The following is an 18,374-nucleotide window of genomic DNA, read 5'->3' on the forward strand; positions in this document are numbered from 1 at the left end:
TTGTTCAGTTGCCAGCTGTTTATTAGTCAAAATGTGGCTCAGTGTTCCTGATGTGCATCTCGTCATGGTTTGGTGGCAGTTCTTCTGTTTAATGTGAGAATATGGCACTTCAAATCAAACGATGCAACAGGAAGTACAAATACTGTGGGGTAAATCTCACAAAAAGCTTTCTTTTGTACATCATTTTGACAATGAGAATTCTCTATCTCTCAGTTTTTTTTTTGTTTTTTTTTGTTTTTTTTTTGCGCCAACAATGAATGGTCCTAAAATAGCCTCTGCTTTCTTGATGCTAAATATAATTACTGTAGGATATCATTATTTGTGAGATTCACCCTTGGAGGTAAAAGACATATAAAGTGCAAATGACAAACAGAAAATACTTTAGATACATTTCTAATCTTTAAAGTTCACTGCCTACTAGAAACCAAAATGGCAACATCTATTTCTAGAAATAACAAACACTAAAAGAAAAGACAGAAACGGCAATAGAACAAATATTACCCAAAACGTCCAACTTTCGAGAATCTTTATGCTGGTCTGTAGGCGAGCGGCGTACGCGTATGAGAAAGCAGGCAGAGTGAAAACTCACCGAAGGGAGGAACCACAAAAATCATCAGAATAACAAAAATATCCGTCCTCACTGTTCTCTGCAAATTCGCTTAAGCTTTGTTTTGATTTGTTTTTTCATTTTCGTTAAATCTGTACAGAGCTCGGGGAAAGTCTATTTGGTTGATCCCAGCTGGCATGTAGAAAGAAGCTTTTTTTTCACCGTTGTTCTTTACATTGATGGGTAACATTCAAGGCGTATAGCTAAAAAGGAAAAGTACTGTACAAGATCACTTCACGGTCCAGGATACACGCTCGGATGCTGGACATTGACAGAAGAAGAAAGAAATGGCAAATAATGTTTTGTTTTATTTATACAGTATTTTACAGTGAAGGGTTGAACTTTAGTTTCCTGTTCTCATCACAGAAGCTCAGAGGAAAGACTGAACGATGAGTTTGTGATGAGATGAGATGTCATTCTGAGGAAGAAGAGAAGATTGCTTTGCTTGTTTTTCCCTCTTCTTCACCTTTTGCATGTTCAGAAGGCGTTCAGGCTCTCCAGAGCCACCTCGTAACAGAATTTGTACTGCTCCTAAACAAAAACAGAAGTGATAGCAAAATGTCACGAGCAGTTCAAAGGCAGACAGCGCTCGAGGGACATTTTCCCTATAACCCCTGCGTTAATATTGCAGTATGATCATTACACGGTCACTTTTGTTAGAGGAAAAGCATCTGCTTATATTGGAGAAGCGGAGGTCAGCAGCCGTACCTAGTGTATACACACACACACAGATACACACACTGATCCTAATATTGTGTTGGTCCCTCTTTTGCTGCCAAAACAGCCCTGACCCATCGAGGCATGGACTCCGCTAGACCCCTGAAGGTGTGCTGTGGTATCTGGCACCAAGATGTTAGAAGCAGGTTCTTTAAGTCCTGTAAGTTCCAAGGTGGGGGCTCCATGGATTGGACTTGTTTGTTCAGCACATCCCACAGATGCTCGATTGGATTAATATCTGGGGAATTTGGAGGCCAAGTCAACACCTCTAACTACTTGTTGTGCATCTCAAACAATTTTTGCTTTGTGGCAGGTACATTATCCTGATACTATCCTGATAAAGTACTGTCGGTACTTTCTGTGGAGGACGGGTCAGCATGGGCACCCTGACTAGTCTGCGGCTATACAACAAACTGCAATGCACTGTGTATTCTGACACCTTTCTATCAGAACCAGCATTAACTTCTTGAGCAATTTGAGCTCCAGTAGCTCGACTGTTCGATCGGACCACACGGGCCAGCCTTTGCGCCCCACGTTCATCAATGAGCCTTGGCCACCAATAACCCTGTGTTGCCAGTTCCCTTCTTGGATCACTTTTGACAGATACTGACCACTGCAGACCGGGAACAGCCCACAAAAGTGCAGTTTTGGAGATGCTCTGACCCAGTCGTCTAGCCATTACAATTTGGCCCTTGTCAAATTTGCTCAAATCCTTACGCTTGGCCATTTTCCTGCATCCAACACATGAAATTTGAGGACAAAATGTTCACTTGCTGCCTAATATATCCCACCCACTAACAGGAGCCGTGATGAAGAGATCATCAGTATTATTGACTTCACCTGTCAGTGGTTATAATGTTATGCCTGATCGGTGTGGGCACACAGAAAAGGAATGTCAAGAATGAATGCAATTATTTGTATAGAGACAATACCCTAATTTATTTTTTTAAAACCTCCCCAACCAATACAACAAACTGCCTTAGAAGAAATAAGTTAAAATTCGAAACAAATTAGTTAAACATTAAAAATAATATTTAAAAATAAATACTAAAATAATTAATCTAATAAAAAAGCAATTAAAAATAATAAATAAAATCACAACAGAATTTATTCAGATAAACAGAATCATTTTCTTTCCCGTCCCAGAAATCTTAGTTTTAAAATGACCTTCTATTTCCAGGTTTTCCATGACCATGGGTTACCTGACGTTTGTTCTATTTTCGTTGAGGTTTATATCCGATGCACAGCTGTGGAAACTGTTCAGTTTTCTCCAGTCGAGCGAGATGTTTTGGGTGAAATGAGTGGAAAAGGTACAGGACAGATGTCTGACTGCGCCTGCATGGCCTCCGATTGGATGTAAGACGTTCTTTTAGAATGGCAGAAAGTGCAGCTGTCTGTCTCCGGGGTTTGAGGTGAACCAATAATTACACTCTTTTTCTGTCTCAGAGCGACGGAGAGCAGCAGACACACACGCTGAGGGTGCTCGAGGAACGGATGCTTCAAGTGGAACACTCATCAGGACCGCCAACAAACTACCTGAAGTAACTGACTGTCTGAAGACATTACCAGTCCACAGTCGCCTTCTGATCCACAACTGTATGGAACCATATGATGGCAAACAATACATAAAACCTTCTGACTGGAGGACACTTGTGATTGGAACTAGTGCAGTGGAAGTGAATAGGGTTGCACCTTCAGTGCGGCAAAATAAGGGACACCCATTCGTGATCAAAGTGAGCAGTTTGCCTGAGTTTTACCAGAGCCCCTTTCACACTGCGATTCCAGCAAATACACGGATAATGCGACCCGGCAGTTGTTCCCGGGCCGCTAGATTTGGTCCATTCTCACTGCCAGCGAAATACCGTAATATGTGCGCTTTCACACACAACGCTTAACGGTCCCGGGTCGAGTTGACACGTGACATCCGGATGTGACGTATAATGTACGAGTTGAAAAAGATTGCTGCCAAAGAATAAGGAAAGGCAAAACGGAAGTGTTCTCATTGCTTTGTAAACATGGCTGTTGACCAGCAACTAGCGGCATTGTTGTTTATGCTAAATGCTCAAATTACTACGTTTTTCGATATTGACTTCTTTCCGGAGAGTTAATGAGAGAACGCGTACGCTGGAAGCAAAGCTTGCTGAGAGTGGTGACACTTGGTGAATTTTTTTTCTTCCAAAGCCTTCAGCTTACTGATGACTTGCGCTTTCTTTCTCTCGAAACCACGCTGTTGCATTTTTATTTTTATTTGCTCATAAACGACCGCATCACGTACCGTTCCACTGAGCTGGCGAGCGATCTCAGCTTCAGCGCGGATAGTAAGGAGCTCCGTGGTCTCGACTTGTGTTCAGTTTGCGCTCATTTCTGCTTGTTTAATTTTAGTTTCTTTTGTATACGAACACTCTCTGCGTTTAAAACACAGACGAGCTCTTCTGGCACTGCAGGGTTGTATTATTGAAAAAACAAGCTCTAGGAGTCGCACGATAACTATGTCATCACTACGTCACATCCGTTGCGGCATTAGTTTTGGCTTTTGTTCACACAGCGCTCGTCCCGGGTCGAACCCCGCAATGTTACTAGGTCCTCGACCCGGGTTCACTTCGGTAATCAATTCCGGAACGTGGTTGCTTTCACACAGAAGGTGACCCGGCAATGTTCCGGGAATATTGCGGGTCCGACATGCAGTGTGAAAGGAGCGCAGGAGTTACTGGTCAGACATATTTGTAAATGTTTTTAGTATTCAGCCCTATATCTGGAGATCCTCTTGCAATCAAATGGTGGGGACAAGCTTTACAGCGCATGTTCACGAGACTCTGCCACTATGGCAACAAAGCCGCTAAAACTCACGCACAAATTAGCTTTTCTACTACTTATTGTAAAACTGATTTCTTTATATTGGCAGTGTTCTTCATACTGCAAAATCCTTATGTGTTTAATAAACTATGTGTGGACCTATGTAAAATACAGGACGGGTGGCAACTCTAGAAGCAAACTACTTGAAAATGACTAGCAAAGAAGGAGCAACTTATGTAATGGTTGTAATGTAATAAAACTCTCTCCCTGCCAGCGTTTTTGAAAAAAATTGACAGCCACCGCAGGCGTTTTTGATCATTTTCTAAATATTTTGTTGTATGACTATCTGAACATACAATATGTCAAATGAAAGAACGGACAGCTTTTAAAACAACAAAAACTGATTATAGATTCATGCTTTCTTTTTTTTAATCAACAATAAAAAAGTCAACGTTTTGAACAAAAACCTGAGAAAAGCGTGTTTTTTTTTTTTTGTGGTCAAATATTACATCTGCATCATAGTCAGAACGATGTTCAAAACACAGATGGAGTCCATCAACACTCCCAAGCTTTTAGAGTCCTGTAGCTCGTCCTGGGTCCACATTTCATGAAGTAACATTACCCATTTTGATTTGTATGCCATTTAATGTTGATGATTGTGTTATTTTACATATGCATATGATTACATATGCTATCGCTTGTTTCTGCTTCTTCGCATGTGTTTTGTTCAGAAGATTCAGTACTCTTTCAGATGTCAGTGCCCCCTACCATAAAACATCATCAATGGCGGGTAAAGAGTTAATATCAATCAATCAACTTTATTTATATAGAGCTTTTACAATAACGATCGTGTCAAAGCAGCTTCACGGTGTCGAATATGTCCAGTCACATAATTTATGGGATTCAACTGAAAGTATAGTGACGAACAATATATATGCTGTAGTAACAGACAGGTGTAGCTCACCATTGTCTCCACCATGTTGGCTTTGTTGTTCCTCAGTGTCTTTACTGTGTGGAACACGTCCACGATGTTCTGCTGCTGGATCATCTCACAGATGCTACAGATGGCACAAAATGTCCCGCTGCGTCCTCCACCAGTCCTGAAGAGATCAACAACAACATGCCATGAGAAACAAATCACACATCCCATAATGTCACAGATAAGCAGAGTTAATATCCCATAAAATCACAGCTTGGCTTTCTGAAGATCGTAGGCCTCACAGCTCTAACCTTAAAGCTGAAGTGTCATTTTATTTTCATGTTAAAATAGTTTCTCGTATCCCAGTGTAATGCGCAGCCATTCGTAGGCTCATTCCCTTAAAAAATACAAACATTGATGCCATATGATGCACGATTAGAAGAATAGTCTTTATCAGAACTGAGATTACTAAGAAACGGACTGAGGGTTGGTATTTGAGTCTGGATGTGTGCTTGAACAGAGGACACTGCAGAAATAATGTTAAATCAGATAACGCCCACTGATCACGGGTCAGATTTACACGATTAGTATCAGTACAATAAAGTGAGACAATCAGAGAGAATCATCTTCAAAGTGAATCGTGCAGTCTGCAGAATGTCAGCATTACTGTGACATTTTTAAATTATTTCTCTCAGCGAAACTGCTCTGCATTCAACAGCTGAACTTTTTTGACAGTGATGGGAAAGTAATGAAGTTGTCAGATCTTTTGTATCTCTCTGGCTTTAATTTGTGACGGTGATAAGATTGTCCTTGGCTCAAAGGCTGTGCGGTTTTATCCTTCAGCCCTTTTAAATCTGCAGTTTTAATCTACGGTTCTGTACTGAGTGGTTTAAGGTGCACACAGACTTGGATGAAAAGCTATGAAATACACATCTCAAAATATGCTATTAAACTAGTATGAGCTACAATAAATTATGTGTTGCATACGTCAAAAATTAGTCTGACATTAAGTACAATTAAAATATGATCAGAAATGCATCGTATTTCAGGATTATACAGAACAAATAACATTGTTCTGCTGTGTGTTTGTCTCTGTTTTATTAGTCTTGGTTGGTGAAACCCCAGACTAACTCATGTTTATGCATAATGGCTTTGTGTTGTGGAGGTCACACTCACAGGCAGTGGACCACCGTGCGTCCATCGCCTCCGTCGTACTGCTCCTGCCACTTGGCCAGCCGTCTGACCAGCTGCAGGATGGAGCGTTTGGACAATGGCGTGTCTCTGTATGCCGGCCAACCAATGAACTGGAAATGCTGGACCAGCCGGTAGCCGTCTTGAGGCTGGAAGCAGAACAGGAGACATTTTGAGAAAAATCCAAAAGAGATTAATGTCATTAAAGCTTTCACATCATGATCAACTCAACTGATGGATAATTTTTAGGGTTAAAGAAAAAAGCTAACATATCAGTTGTTTCTTCAATAGCAATTGGATTAAAGAGGCCATATTATGCCCTTTTACATAGTCTTGATTTAGTTTTTAGGCTCCACTAGAATAAGTTTTAATGTTCAAAAACACATTATTTTCACATTCTCCATTGTTACAGCTCCTCTCTTCCCAGTCTGTCAGTAACGCTCTGTTTAGTTCCTGTCTCTATGAAGCCCCTCCTTCTGAAAAGCACACTGTTCTCTGATTGGTGAGCTGGACCAGTGTGTTGAGATTGGTAAGCCACTTTCAGTGTGTTTGGGAAACGTCACACCCCTTAAACGTAATCATTTTAAATTGGCAGAACTCAACCAGACCCTGCCCCTTTTGATTTGCATATGCCTTGGGTGGGAATTAGGATATTGTGACATGTTTGTTCCCAGAAGAAAACTCAAGACTTCAATGGAGGCGTTTCAGAGAGTTCAGAAACAGTGACACTGATATAGAGAAGAACTCCCGCTGGAGTGACTTTGTAACTTTGCAGACCTTTTTCATGCTCAAAAACAGCAGCATAATAGGTTCTCTCTAAATGTATCAAATTAAGACTTTTGTTCAAGTCTGCTACTATTCTGATTGTTCTTCTGAAAGATGTCAGAAAAGATCCCAACATGGTCTTAAACTGCTCTTAGATCAGCCAAGATACCAAAGTCTGCAATCCTTCAGAGATCTGAATATGAACTCAAACATTTCCCATCAATCATCTTCCAAGACCAAATGATCTGAGCTGCTATCACGTACAGTATATACTCCTACTGGGTGGACTATTGACTCATTTATGTCTTTTTTATCTTTTACCAATTTTAGGAGAAACATCTAAAAGTTGACACTTACATTAGGGAATACCTGAGAACTCAGTTAATTCTCCTGAGCTTTGAAAGAGCAAGCTTGGGACAATAAGCAACTGCAAGCTGGTAAATGACTGATAATATATATAACACTCACAGTATCTACAATGCATCTACAATGCAGTGACACCGAAAAGCAAAAAATAAAACATCAAAACAGATGGGAAAGCAAACAGAGACGTCAGCTGGATACTACAGTCAGACCGGATCAGCTAAATGAGAGTCATATTACACACAATTTGCCATCGATGGAGCCATTTCATGGCAAATTTGTGATGCTGTGGCACTTATTTATTTTGTGCTGCTATGCTGCGCCGGCATTGATTAGCTACCCGGTAAACCTCGCCTGTCACCAACGGTTAAAGAGAATGAGGGGGAAGAAAAGAGAAGGGAAGCAGGAGGAGGCGAGACGAGTCTTCTGTAACGTTTGACGCCTGGAACACGTCAAGCTTCAGTAATGACTGCTGATGTGCACCAACAGAACGGAAAAGACAAACGACAATGTGCTGCACGAAACCGAACCATGGCTTCTATCAGCTTTGGCAGGACGGTGGTCAAATATTCGTGATTTCTGTGGCAGGAGCATGAGATGTGCTGAGTTGGAATCATGTGGATTGAGGAGGGCTATATAGTCGTGGCCCTTTTTTGCCTTAATGCAATTTCTCACTCCACTAACTCAGGGTCATAATCTCAGCTGCTGTTGATTTACTGTCACATTAGGAGGCAAATCAAAGTGACTTAAGTGAATTTTTATCTCTTCTTGAGCTGTAAGATTTTTGCTTTAAAAAGCGGTCACAGTAAGGATGGTTTGACAGTGTACATGAGGACATACATGGAGGTACAGAATGGCTAATCTGTGGAGGTTCATCACCTGAAAACCAGCACCAGTTCAATTTGGTGATGCTAGTGGCACAAAGTCTTTTTTAATCAAAACACTAAAGTTTCAGATTTGAAATAGTCGTAATTTTTTTGATAATGCCAGTACTTGACACATCGTTTGATACTGACACTAACAGGAATTTGATCATCTTGCTGTTGCTATGGTTTCCTTTCTCAGGTGAACGTGACTTCTGTTCACAGGCATTTATTTAGCAGCAGAAAAAATACACACTTTTAAACTTATCTTTTGTTTTTGTTGCTGAAATGTTGACAAAGTTCTTTATGAAATTGGTTAGGTAATAAAGAATTTATCACAAAATAACCCCCAACATATGATCAGAAAGAAAAATGTATGTTTTCTTTAAGTGTAAATATTATATACGTTTATAAACAAATCATCACTGTCAGACAGAAACCTGTATTTCTCTATATTTCGTCTTTTTTGTAATTGTATTTATTATATTTCTGCATATTTAGTCTTTTTTCCCATAAATCATTACTATTGGTCACCCTTTACTTCCGTCTCTGGGTTTTGCCAATGAAAAGTATTAAAAAGAGCTTGTGACTAAACACCGTAACACCATTGGATCCTCAAACTGTCAGTCAAAGCGCATAGCACCACTCATTTCAATCTTCAATAATATATATAAAAATGTATTTTTATTTAAAAGTTAATTTAACAAATTCCGTTTTTTTTCTTCCATTTCCTAAAAAGTATTGATATGAGATTTCCGCTCAACAGTGACGATAAGTGAATATCGTCAACAGTGAATATAAAATATATTCAAATAGAAAAATGAAGTGTAACCAAATATTATTACAGTGTACTTATATATTTGCTAATTACTGAGTAATATTAATGAACTACACGTACTTATTATATGGTAGGATTAGCGTTTGGTTGAGGGTTAGTTGTATGTAATTATGCATAACGTAACATATGTAACAAGGACACAAGGAAAATAAAGTGTTACCTAATATTTAACAATATTATAATTTTGATAAATAATAAATGCAGGCTTAGGCCCCGATCACACCGAACGCGTTTTTCAGGTTCTAAACGCGAGGCACACTGCACTGCCTTTTTTGGTCTGCGTTTTTTCATTCAGAAAAGAGCAGTGCACTGCAGTTTTTTTTATGTTGCTAGGAAACCCCCGAATCAGCTGTCCTGTCAGTCTAATCAATGTAATGGTCAACACAACGGAAGATCCCCTCTCCATTCATTCTATTGGACAACTGAAGATAAATGCGATGACGTCGGGCGCTTTTCCGCTCAGAGTTGACTTTTTTTCAACTTCATGCGCTCGGAGCGCTCCTTCAAAAACACGAGGCGCAGCAGGCGGTTAAAACGCGAGGCGCCCGGAGCACAAAAGCAGCGCGCATAACGCTCTCTGCCAACCGAAATCCATTCAAAAAAGGCGCCTCTCGTTGCAAAAACGCGTTCTGTGTGATCGGGCCCTTAGTGAGCATTAGAGTCGTCATTAAAGACTTTTAAAACTTTTAAAATACATTAAAAAAATTTTTTTTTAATTTGCACAGACCCGAAACATTTTGAATTGTACAAATTTGCACCGTGGTCTAAAAAGCCCCCCCAAAAAACAAAACCCTGATGACACTGACAGACCTGATTGGAGCTTGTGGCTCAGTATAGGATCAAATGAACACATTTCTGCCTCAGTCACGCAGCCGAGTCCCAGAGAGCGATTAAACATCAACACCCAACGGCCCCTTCCCTCGTGACCCCACTTACTCGTGCCATGTTGCAGATCCTAAAAATGCGATTGATGATGTCCTCGTCAATGTCAGCGGAGATGAATTCGACCTGAATGGGGCCGTAGCAGCAGGAGCCTTTCTCTGGCCAGTACTGCATGCAGAGCTGCAGCGGAGGCAAGAATTACAACAAATAAGCTCACTGAACAGAAGTTCACATTCAGACAACGTGACTCAATAATGTACTTAGAGCTCATGAGGCTGAAATCTAAAGAGTGCAGGAGAAATAGAAATAACTCAATCATTTTAAAGTCCACTAATCTGAACTCAAATTGCAGTGCGCCAGAGAAATCTGTTCCAATGATCCCTCACTTACTCACTCAAACTTAAATGAGTCACATCATGAGGAATCAAATGTCCCTTGATCTTCTGAGAGAAATCAGTTTGTTATGCTATGGAAATACACTGTAACTTACACAACTCAAAGGAAAAGTTCAGACCTTTTATTGAAACTAGACAACTCTGCAACCTAAAATGCAGACAATGATGGAAACCATACAAATAGGTTATGTTATTATATTAAAATGTTATATTAGTCGTATATTTTATATACACTCTATATGAATGCATATTTCATATACAATACCATTCAAAAGATTTTTATGTTGCCCGAGGCTGCATTTATTAGATAAAAATATAGTAACACTGAAATATTACAATTTGAACTATTCTCTATTTGAATATATTTAAAAATAGAATTTATTCCTGTGATCAAAGCTGTATTTTCAGCATTATTACTCCAGTCTTCAGGGTCACATGATCCTTCAGAAATGCTGATTTAATGTTTTTGTGGAAACCAATTTTTCAGGATTTTTTTAAAGCTACACTGTGTGATATTTTCCCCCATCTAGCGGTGTAAAGGTATATGACCATCCAGGGAATAATAGTTTCTGTTCCTCTCAATTCTGATTTCGTTTTAACTCCTACGGTGGCCGATTTAGTCCAAGATTAACCCCCCTCTTCACATTCGACACGGTGCCATCGAGTGTTAAAACGCGAAAGGCGAAGCTTGAATTTACGGGTATGTCCCTCTTTGGCTAATGTACTTTCAAGATGGAGGGGCAACATGGCGACCGGCATTCGGAACCCCTCACCCGTATGTATTTTCAATGGCATATTATAAACTTAAGAAAATACTTTATTATTTGAAAGAAGTAAATATACTTTAATGATTTAATATTTTTGAAAGAACTAAGTGTTTTTAGCTAAGAATAAACTAAAAAAGTTACACAGTGTAGCTGTAAGAATATAAAGTTTAAAAGAACATCATTTATTTAAAACAGAAATATTCTGTAAAATTATAAATGTGTTTACAGTCAGTTTTGATTAATTAAATGCATATTTTCTGAATAAAAGCATTAACTAAAAAAAAAACATCTTTTGAAGAGTAGTGTATATTTTATATCATATATAATTTAGGCCACACTTTAGATTTGGGTCCAATTCTCACTACTAACTGTGACTTATGCCTTAATAAACTCCTATTTACTGCTTATTAATATAAAGTAGCTGTTAAGTTTAGGTGTTGTGTAGGATTAAGAGATGTAGAATAAGGTCATGCAAATTAAGCCATTACTATATGTGCTTTATAAGCAATAATAAACAGACAGTAACATGCATGCCAATAAGCTAATAGTGAAGAATTGAACTAAAATAAAGTGTGACATTCACTTATTATACTGATATATGCATAATGACTTTTTGTTTTAGATTACATTTTTTGGTTAGTCCTCCTTTTTAGATTGAGAATCATCCATGAAAAAGCAGTCCAACACTATGAGGAAAACAGACTCTATTGTCCGCCACAAAAAGTGCAGTAGAAAACAAATGGAGGCGAGGGTCAAGTGCTTCACATACCTGCGCAGCGTCCATTTCATTCAGCATCACAATGGTGGAGCAGTTGTAGTCGAACACTAGCCTCCAGAAGTCGGCCACAGTGTTGGGCAGAGGGTGCTGCGTTACGATGAAGGCCGCCGGCTGTTTGTGGCTCTAGAGCAATCAATAAGAGAACAAGTTAACTCTTCCTTCCAGCACTGAAGATATGCCTGGACCCAACACCCACGTGCCTCACATGTGTAATGAGCAAAACTAAACGGAGACCTGCAGAGGGACAGGAAGCGCAGAGACTGAGTGATAACCTTGCCAGGGGATTCATTGACATGGACCGCAGAGGCTCAGTTTGAGACAGACAGACAGACAGACAGACAGACAGACAGACAGACAGACAGACAGACAGACAGACAGACAGACAGACAGACAGACAGACAGACAGACAGACAGACAGACAGACAGACAGACAGACAGACACACACACACACACACACACACACACACACACACACACACACACACACACACACACACACACACACACACACACACACACACACACACACACACACACACACACACACACACCGCTCAATTTATTTGCTGCTTATCTTCTTTTTTTCATCTTGTTCTTTATCTGAGGTGCGTGTCTTCTGTCTTGATTATTCTTTTTGAATGCTGGTTTATGGTACGAGTGTGATTATGATCTATGTGTGGAGATTACGGAGATGTGATCTAATCTTGTACTTGTTAAATTGGCTTGTTTGTGAGATTGGCGCTGTGCGATCTCTTGGGCGTTCTGCTCCGCTCACCTGGATCAGAGTGCACTTTAGGAAGTGATGTAATATAAAGTGTTTCAGTTATTACTATAAAAAAGTACTTAAAAAATATGGTACGACAGGGTAAAGGTGCTGCGGTGGAAAGGGCTCCTGTGATTAGATTTTTCTGTAAAACACTAGATGGCACAAACTTGCCTCAGCACTTTCCAAAACATCCGCTTTTCAAGATGCACGTGGAAATGTTTCTGATCTTTGACGCAGCGCAAAGTCGATTCTGTGCTCATTTAATCTCATATTTGATGTTTTTTAAAATGTTGTAGATTTAAGTAGCACATGAGAATTGCTAAAATTATTGAATATATTTTGAGACAAATGTCTTCTTAATGCTTTTCTTAGAATTAGAACTATTATAATTTATTTCGTTTTGCCTAAGGTAATTAAAGCAACAGTTTTTCAATTACAGAAGAATATGTAAAAGCGTGGTATTTGTGGTAAAAGGCACAATAATAAACAGACTTTTCCATTTATTGACGTGACATATGATATATTAAGTTGGGTGTCCACCTTGGGATAATCACCATATTTATAATGAAACCATCATATTTAAAACATATTATATTAATAATAGCAAATGGTGTAAAATTGTTATAAATACCTACATTATGAGTGTTATACCATTATAAACAGGAAAAAAATATTAACCTGTCAAAGTTCAATTCCAAGACTGATGATATAATGCAGCTATGCTAGATTTTTAAGGTTAAAATGTCCCCCCTCAGAAAGTCCCTGCTCATGAGGTAGTGCTGGGTGGTGAACATGCTGATTGGTTGAATTCACGCAGCATTTTAATTGACTGACTCCTGACAGCATTTTATTTCAACCACCATTTTTAAAGGTTTATTGCGGTGCGTGCAGCAAGAGTTGTTTGCTATTGGAATCAACAATGGAGTTAAAAAAATAGGTCCGATTGACAGACGAGGTTCAGGCTTTATAAAGCTTATATGCAGAGGACAAAATCCAGCGGGAACTGGAAACGCCACTGGGCTAATTTGCATAATCTTCAGGGTACTTTAGACCGCAATGGAAACGCAGACAGCAACAGGTCTGGGAGAAAAAAGTTCCTTGGACAAATCGTTCCTGGGTAATTTTGGTGGAAATGTGGCATTATATAAAACAATGTAGCCCAAGTGACCTCTAACAGAGCTATGAAACTTACATCCATCAGCGCTGCATTGATGTAATTGCTGGACTCGCCGTCAACAGAAATGAGGAAAGGCAGGCAGCGGTCTACCGCCAGGACGTCCATGCTGCGGTTCTTATCGTGGTTACGCGGGAGCAGACCCACGCTGCAATCCTCTGGACGAACACGCGGAGTCACTATATTCAGAGTCTGAGGAAGAAGACATGAAGCGTACACCTTTAAAACACAGAACAACAAACTGCTCAAACATAAAGCTGCTCTTGCTCTTACTTGGGGGAAAACGGTGCATTTATCAAACCAACTCCACTCACACTGCTGGTCCAACCACAACCAATGAAAATAGTTGAGTAAACTGAAGGTCAGTCATGACTTATGTATAAGACACACTGAAGAACATAGAGACATTGAGAGAGATGCAGATGGAAAGAGAGAGAGAGACAGACAGTGAAAAATGGCTTACAAGAGAGAAAGATGCAACGCTAGATAGAAAACCAAAGATCTGGGAGGAAAGAGAGATAGAAACATATTCATCATATTTTATGAGCCACCTCACAGATCTGAAGCTTTGCTTCCCCTCAGACAGCAGCAGCTCACTCATTTCACAGGGAATACAAAACATAAAGGAACCATGAAAAGAAATAGCTCAGCTCTGGGCTTTATGGGGCTCTAGCAGCTCGCCAATGGCTCGTAAAAAGCCTTTTCTCCCCCGACGTCTGAGTCACCGTGTCTTTGCTCACCTGCCTCATCTAAATGCATTAAGGACGCCACCGCGCTTTGCAGATTTACTTATTTAAAAGCTCTTTGAATTTAGGAGAAATCATGATGAAATCACACCAGAGAGCTTGATAAAGTTGTTAGAAATAGCCGCGAGGGCTTCAGCCGTAATACAGCGCTGCCAATCGACAGCACAAACCTTGGAGGATTCAGTAAATTAGGCCTCCATGTGGGCTGCTCACTGACTATAGTTTAAGAGCTGCAGGAACACGAAGCACGAAGCTTTAAAACAACGTATGTTCCAACTGTTTCACAAATGACTTCTCTTCAGTATCTCAATTGTTCTTCCATGATTGTAATGAGATTGAATGGAGGACAATATTATGAGAAATCAGGTGTTCTTTCAGAGGCGGTTTCAACAATTCCACAAGCTAGAAAAAAATGTGCATAAAACATTTATGCACTCAACTGGGGTGGACCTTTTTTCTTCCAACAAGACATGAGCATAAACTACACCGGAAACACATTTACTGAATAAATCCCTTGATGCACAACAGAAATGAGACTCATGAGACTTTACCTCAACAGAGGATGCGATTGGATATCTGGACCATTTTTCATTCTCAAATCCCCGAACCAAAGGCTTAATGCAATATTCCAATCTTAAGTTAAATAAGTTACATTTGCAAGTTGGCATCCAACATTTTGTTGTATCTACAGTATTTGTACATTTTAGAAGCTAACAGAATTTTTTTTTTTTTTGTAAACACTATTTTGATGTAAACGGTGTATCGTGGCCCATTGGTGTGGATGTCTCACCTGAAACTCATCTTTGATCTGGCTGGAGTTGGTCTGAGGGTCCAATCTGCTGATGTTGTAGTAGATGGCTCTGAATTCACACACTGGGATAGCCGTGTTCCCACACAAACACGCTTCCAGAATGGCATCATGCACAAACACATACTGCTCCTGCAGAGAGAGAGAGAGAGAGAGAGAGAGAGAGAGAGAGAGAGAGAGAGAGAGAGAGAGAGAGAGAGAGAGAGAGATCAACACTAATAATACATTGGTTAAAGATGCTAAAATCAAGGTGCTTCTGAAATTTAGTACCATTGTGTGTGTGTGTGTGTGTGTGTGTGTGTGTGTGTGTGTGTGTGTGTGTGTGTGTGTGTGTGTACAGTACCGTTCCAAAGTTTGGAAACAACGTTTTTAAAGTAGTTTCTCAATCTCACCAAGGATGCATTTATTTGATCAAAAATATGGTAAAAACAGTAATACAGTAAAATTATTACAATTTAAGTCGACTAGTTTCAGTTGTAATATATTTTAAAATATAATTTATTCCTGTGATCAAAAATGAATTTTGAGCATCATTACTTCAGTCTCCAGTGTCACCTGATCCTTCAGAAATCATTTCTAAGATGATTTGCTGCTCAAGAAACATTTTTAATTATTATTAATGTTAAGCACAGTTGTGCTGCTTTATAATTTTATGGAAACTGATATTTCTTTCAGGATTCTTTGATGAATAGAAAGTTGAATTTAGTAAAAAAAATAAAAATAAAACTCTAAAAGTGTAGCATTATTTCCAAAAAAAAACATCTAAAATGGTTTTCAACACTGATAATACAAATATGATCTTAAAAAAAAATTCTGAAGGGTCATGTGACACTGAAGACTGGAGCAATTTTTTTATATACATTACAACCGAAACCAGTTAATTTAAATTGTAATAATATTTCACAATATTGCTGTATTTTAATCAATTAATTGCAGCATTGGTGAGATTAAGAGTGACTTTAAAAATCATAAACAAACAAAAAAAATGTTTGTTAACTTTTGACTGTTACCGTGTGTGTGTGTATATATATATATATATATATATATATATATATATATATATATATATATATGCATTGTTGAAAATATGAATACATTTAAACTTTATTTAATCAGTTTTAAAAGGTAAACTGTCAGTTAAAAGTAAAGCCTTATTGAAAGCACTTTTAATTATCTCACGGATTATAAATTATTGTAGCTGCTGGTTGGCCGCATGAGAAAACCTCCCTTATGCATTTTAGCGCTATTTTTAATAATAAAAACAATAATCACAGCTCTAAAATGATTAAGGGTTTGATTTAAACTTTTACATCTTCAAACCAGCCAATCTCCATAATTCATGAACATCAAAACACATACGTTTCAAAAGCCCCGACTCAAGCCGAGCGAACGCCGCACAGCATCACTGCAAATCATCGGGGAAGCATGGAGTCGATCCCCTCGCAGACGCTCATATGGAGCAGTGCATGAACATTGATGCATGACACGCAGTTTGCTGAAGGGGAATGACTCCCGCCTCAGGGATGTTTAACATGGATTTAAGCGTTGCAGCTTCTAACGCTAAAGACCTGCGGCGACAGCAGCGTCCCTCGAAACTGCTTCAGCTGCTGCCTTAAAAAATGAGATCAAGGGGGCTCTCAAACAGCATCCCCATCCTGCAGCTAATATTAAACTCCTTCCTAAACCCCAGCCACACATATTGGCCGGAATTATCCATATTTTAGCTCAACAATGCCTCCGGCTTAAAGGTTTGAATGCTAATGTAGGCCTTTGATCCACGCTAAGCTAAAGTCAAGCTGAGCTGACCTCTCGTACCTATTACTCCATAACCTGGTGAGCACTCCTGCAGAAGGCTGAGGACAAAAGACGAGGAAAAAGCCTTTTAAAAGATTAATTGCTGTGTGTTGTGTCTGTGGAGGATTATCTTTGAATGGAGCTGCAGGCTGACACAAAGTGCCTCCCAGAAGCCATTATCACCGCCACTGTGTTTAGTGTTAGTCTTTTGAAAGCATGCTGTCCTCGCCGCAAAAATCAGTAATATCAGAATAGATCGAATAAAACCGCATGTTATAATAGAAAAGATTTATATTAATAGTCAATTTTATTGCATTCATAAAAATAATAAAATGTTATATTATTTATAATATTCATGTATTATACATAATAATATGTATATTAACTGTACTAAATAAGAATTAAGTACAACTGTAAGAATGTGAGGGATTTTGTCAAATGCTTTAAAATCAAGACTTATAATTAGTTAAAGCTATGAAATGTAAAATAAACCATTTAATAATTTATACTTTTGGTGTATAAACATTGCTTTTCGTTGTATTTTAAAACAGTGTCGTGCTTATTTTCACACTCCACTAGAGGCAATGACTTTATATTCCAATATTCACAGTCTAGGTGTTCTGGCTGTTTTGATGTTAAAGTGTGGAGATGACTGTAGGGGGAAGAAAGGTTATCTAAGTTTTAAGTTGAAAATAGATGGCTTCAATATCCTCTTCACAGACTGGAGAGCTTAATAAAGGCAATGCGAGTAAGCGAGTGAGGGTGCAAGTGTCTGATAAAAAAAAGAAAGAAAAAAAAATACTTTTTTTAAAGTAACTAGTAAAGTAATGCATTGTTTTCGCATGTATTGACTGACAGCTCTCCTGTCCTCATGTTGAGAGAAATCAGGAGTAAGTGCGGAGGTGTTGTGTGTGCGATGTGTGATCATGTAGTTCTACACTAAATGTTAGCATAAATCTCTTTTGTACAAAAAAACAACATCAACAACAACAAAAACATTAATTGTTACTCAAAATTGAAGTGCAAATGCACACTCAGAATATTACAAAAGCAATAATTAAACATTAACTTACACAAATTAACTTTATGTGTTTAATCTTACTTTATTAACCTTTGAGTTTGCTTCTGAAAACGCCTTCTTCGCGTAGTAATGTGGACTGTGAAAATGGAGGCTTTTTAATACGATGACACATTTTTAGCCATGTGA

General features: G+C 38.8%; 1 protein-coding gene across 15 annotated transcripts in view; it reads right to left on the minus strand.

Moving 5' to 3' along the window:
• Nucleotides 1-897: 897 nt before the first annotated feature.
• The window catches only part of ptprt (protein tyrosine phosphatase receptor type T), a 318,020-nt gene continuing 300,543 nt past the window's right edge, over nt 898-18,374 (minus strand). For all 15 annotated transcript variants that reach the window (XM_067460396.1, XM_067460402.1, XM_067460403.1 and 12 more), the window contains 7 exons: nt 15,356-15,505; nt 13,838-14,011; nt 11,870-12,001; nt 9,993-10,118; nt 6,213-6,376; nt 5,082-5,217; nt 898-1,138 (listed from right to left, as the gene is read on the minus strand). In XM_067460396.1, the coding sequence (XP_067316497.1) occupies nt 1,085-1,138; nt 5,082-5,217; nt 6,213-6,376; nt 9,993-10,118; nt 11,870-12,001; nt 13,838-14,011; nt 15,356-15,505 (936 nt within the window). In that variant the 3' untranslated portion in view covers nt 898-1,084. The remainder of the gene's footprint in view (nt 1,139-5,081; nt 5,218-6,212; nt 6,377-9,992; nt 10,119-11,869; nt 12,002-13,837; nt 14,012-15,355; nt 15,506-18,374) is intronic.

The sequence above is a fragment of the Pseudorasbora parva genome, chromosome 12 (genome assembly GCF_024679245.1).
Source record: "Pseudorasbora parva isolate DD20220531a chromosome 12, ASM2467924v1, whole genome shotgun sequence".
NCBI lineage: Eukaryota > Metazoa > Chordata > Actinopteri > Cypriniformes > Gobionidae > Pseudorasbora > Pseudorasbora parva.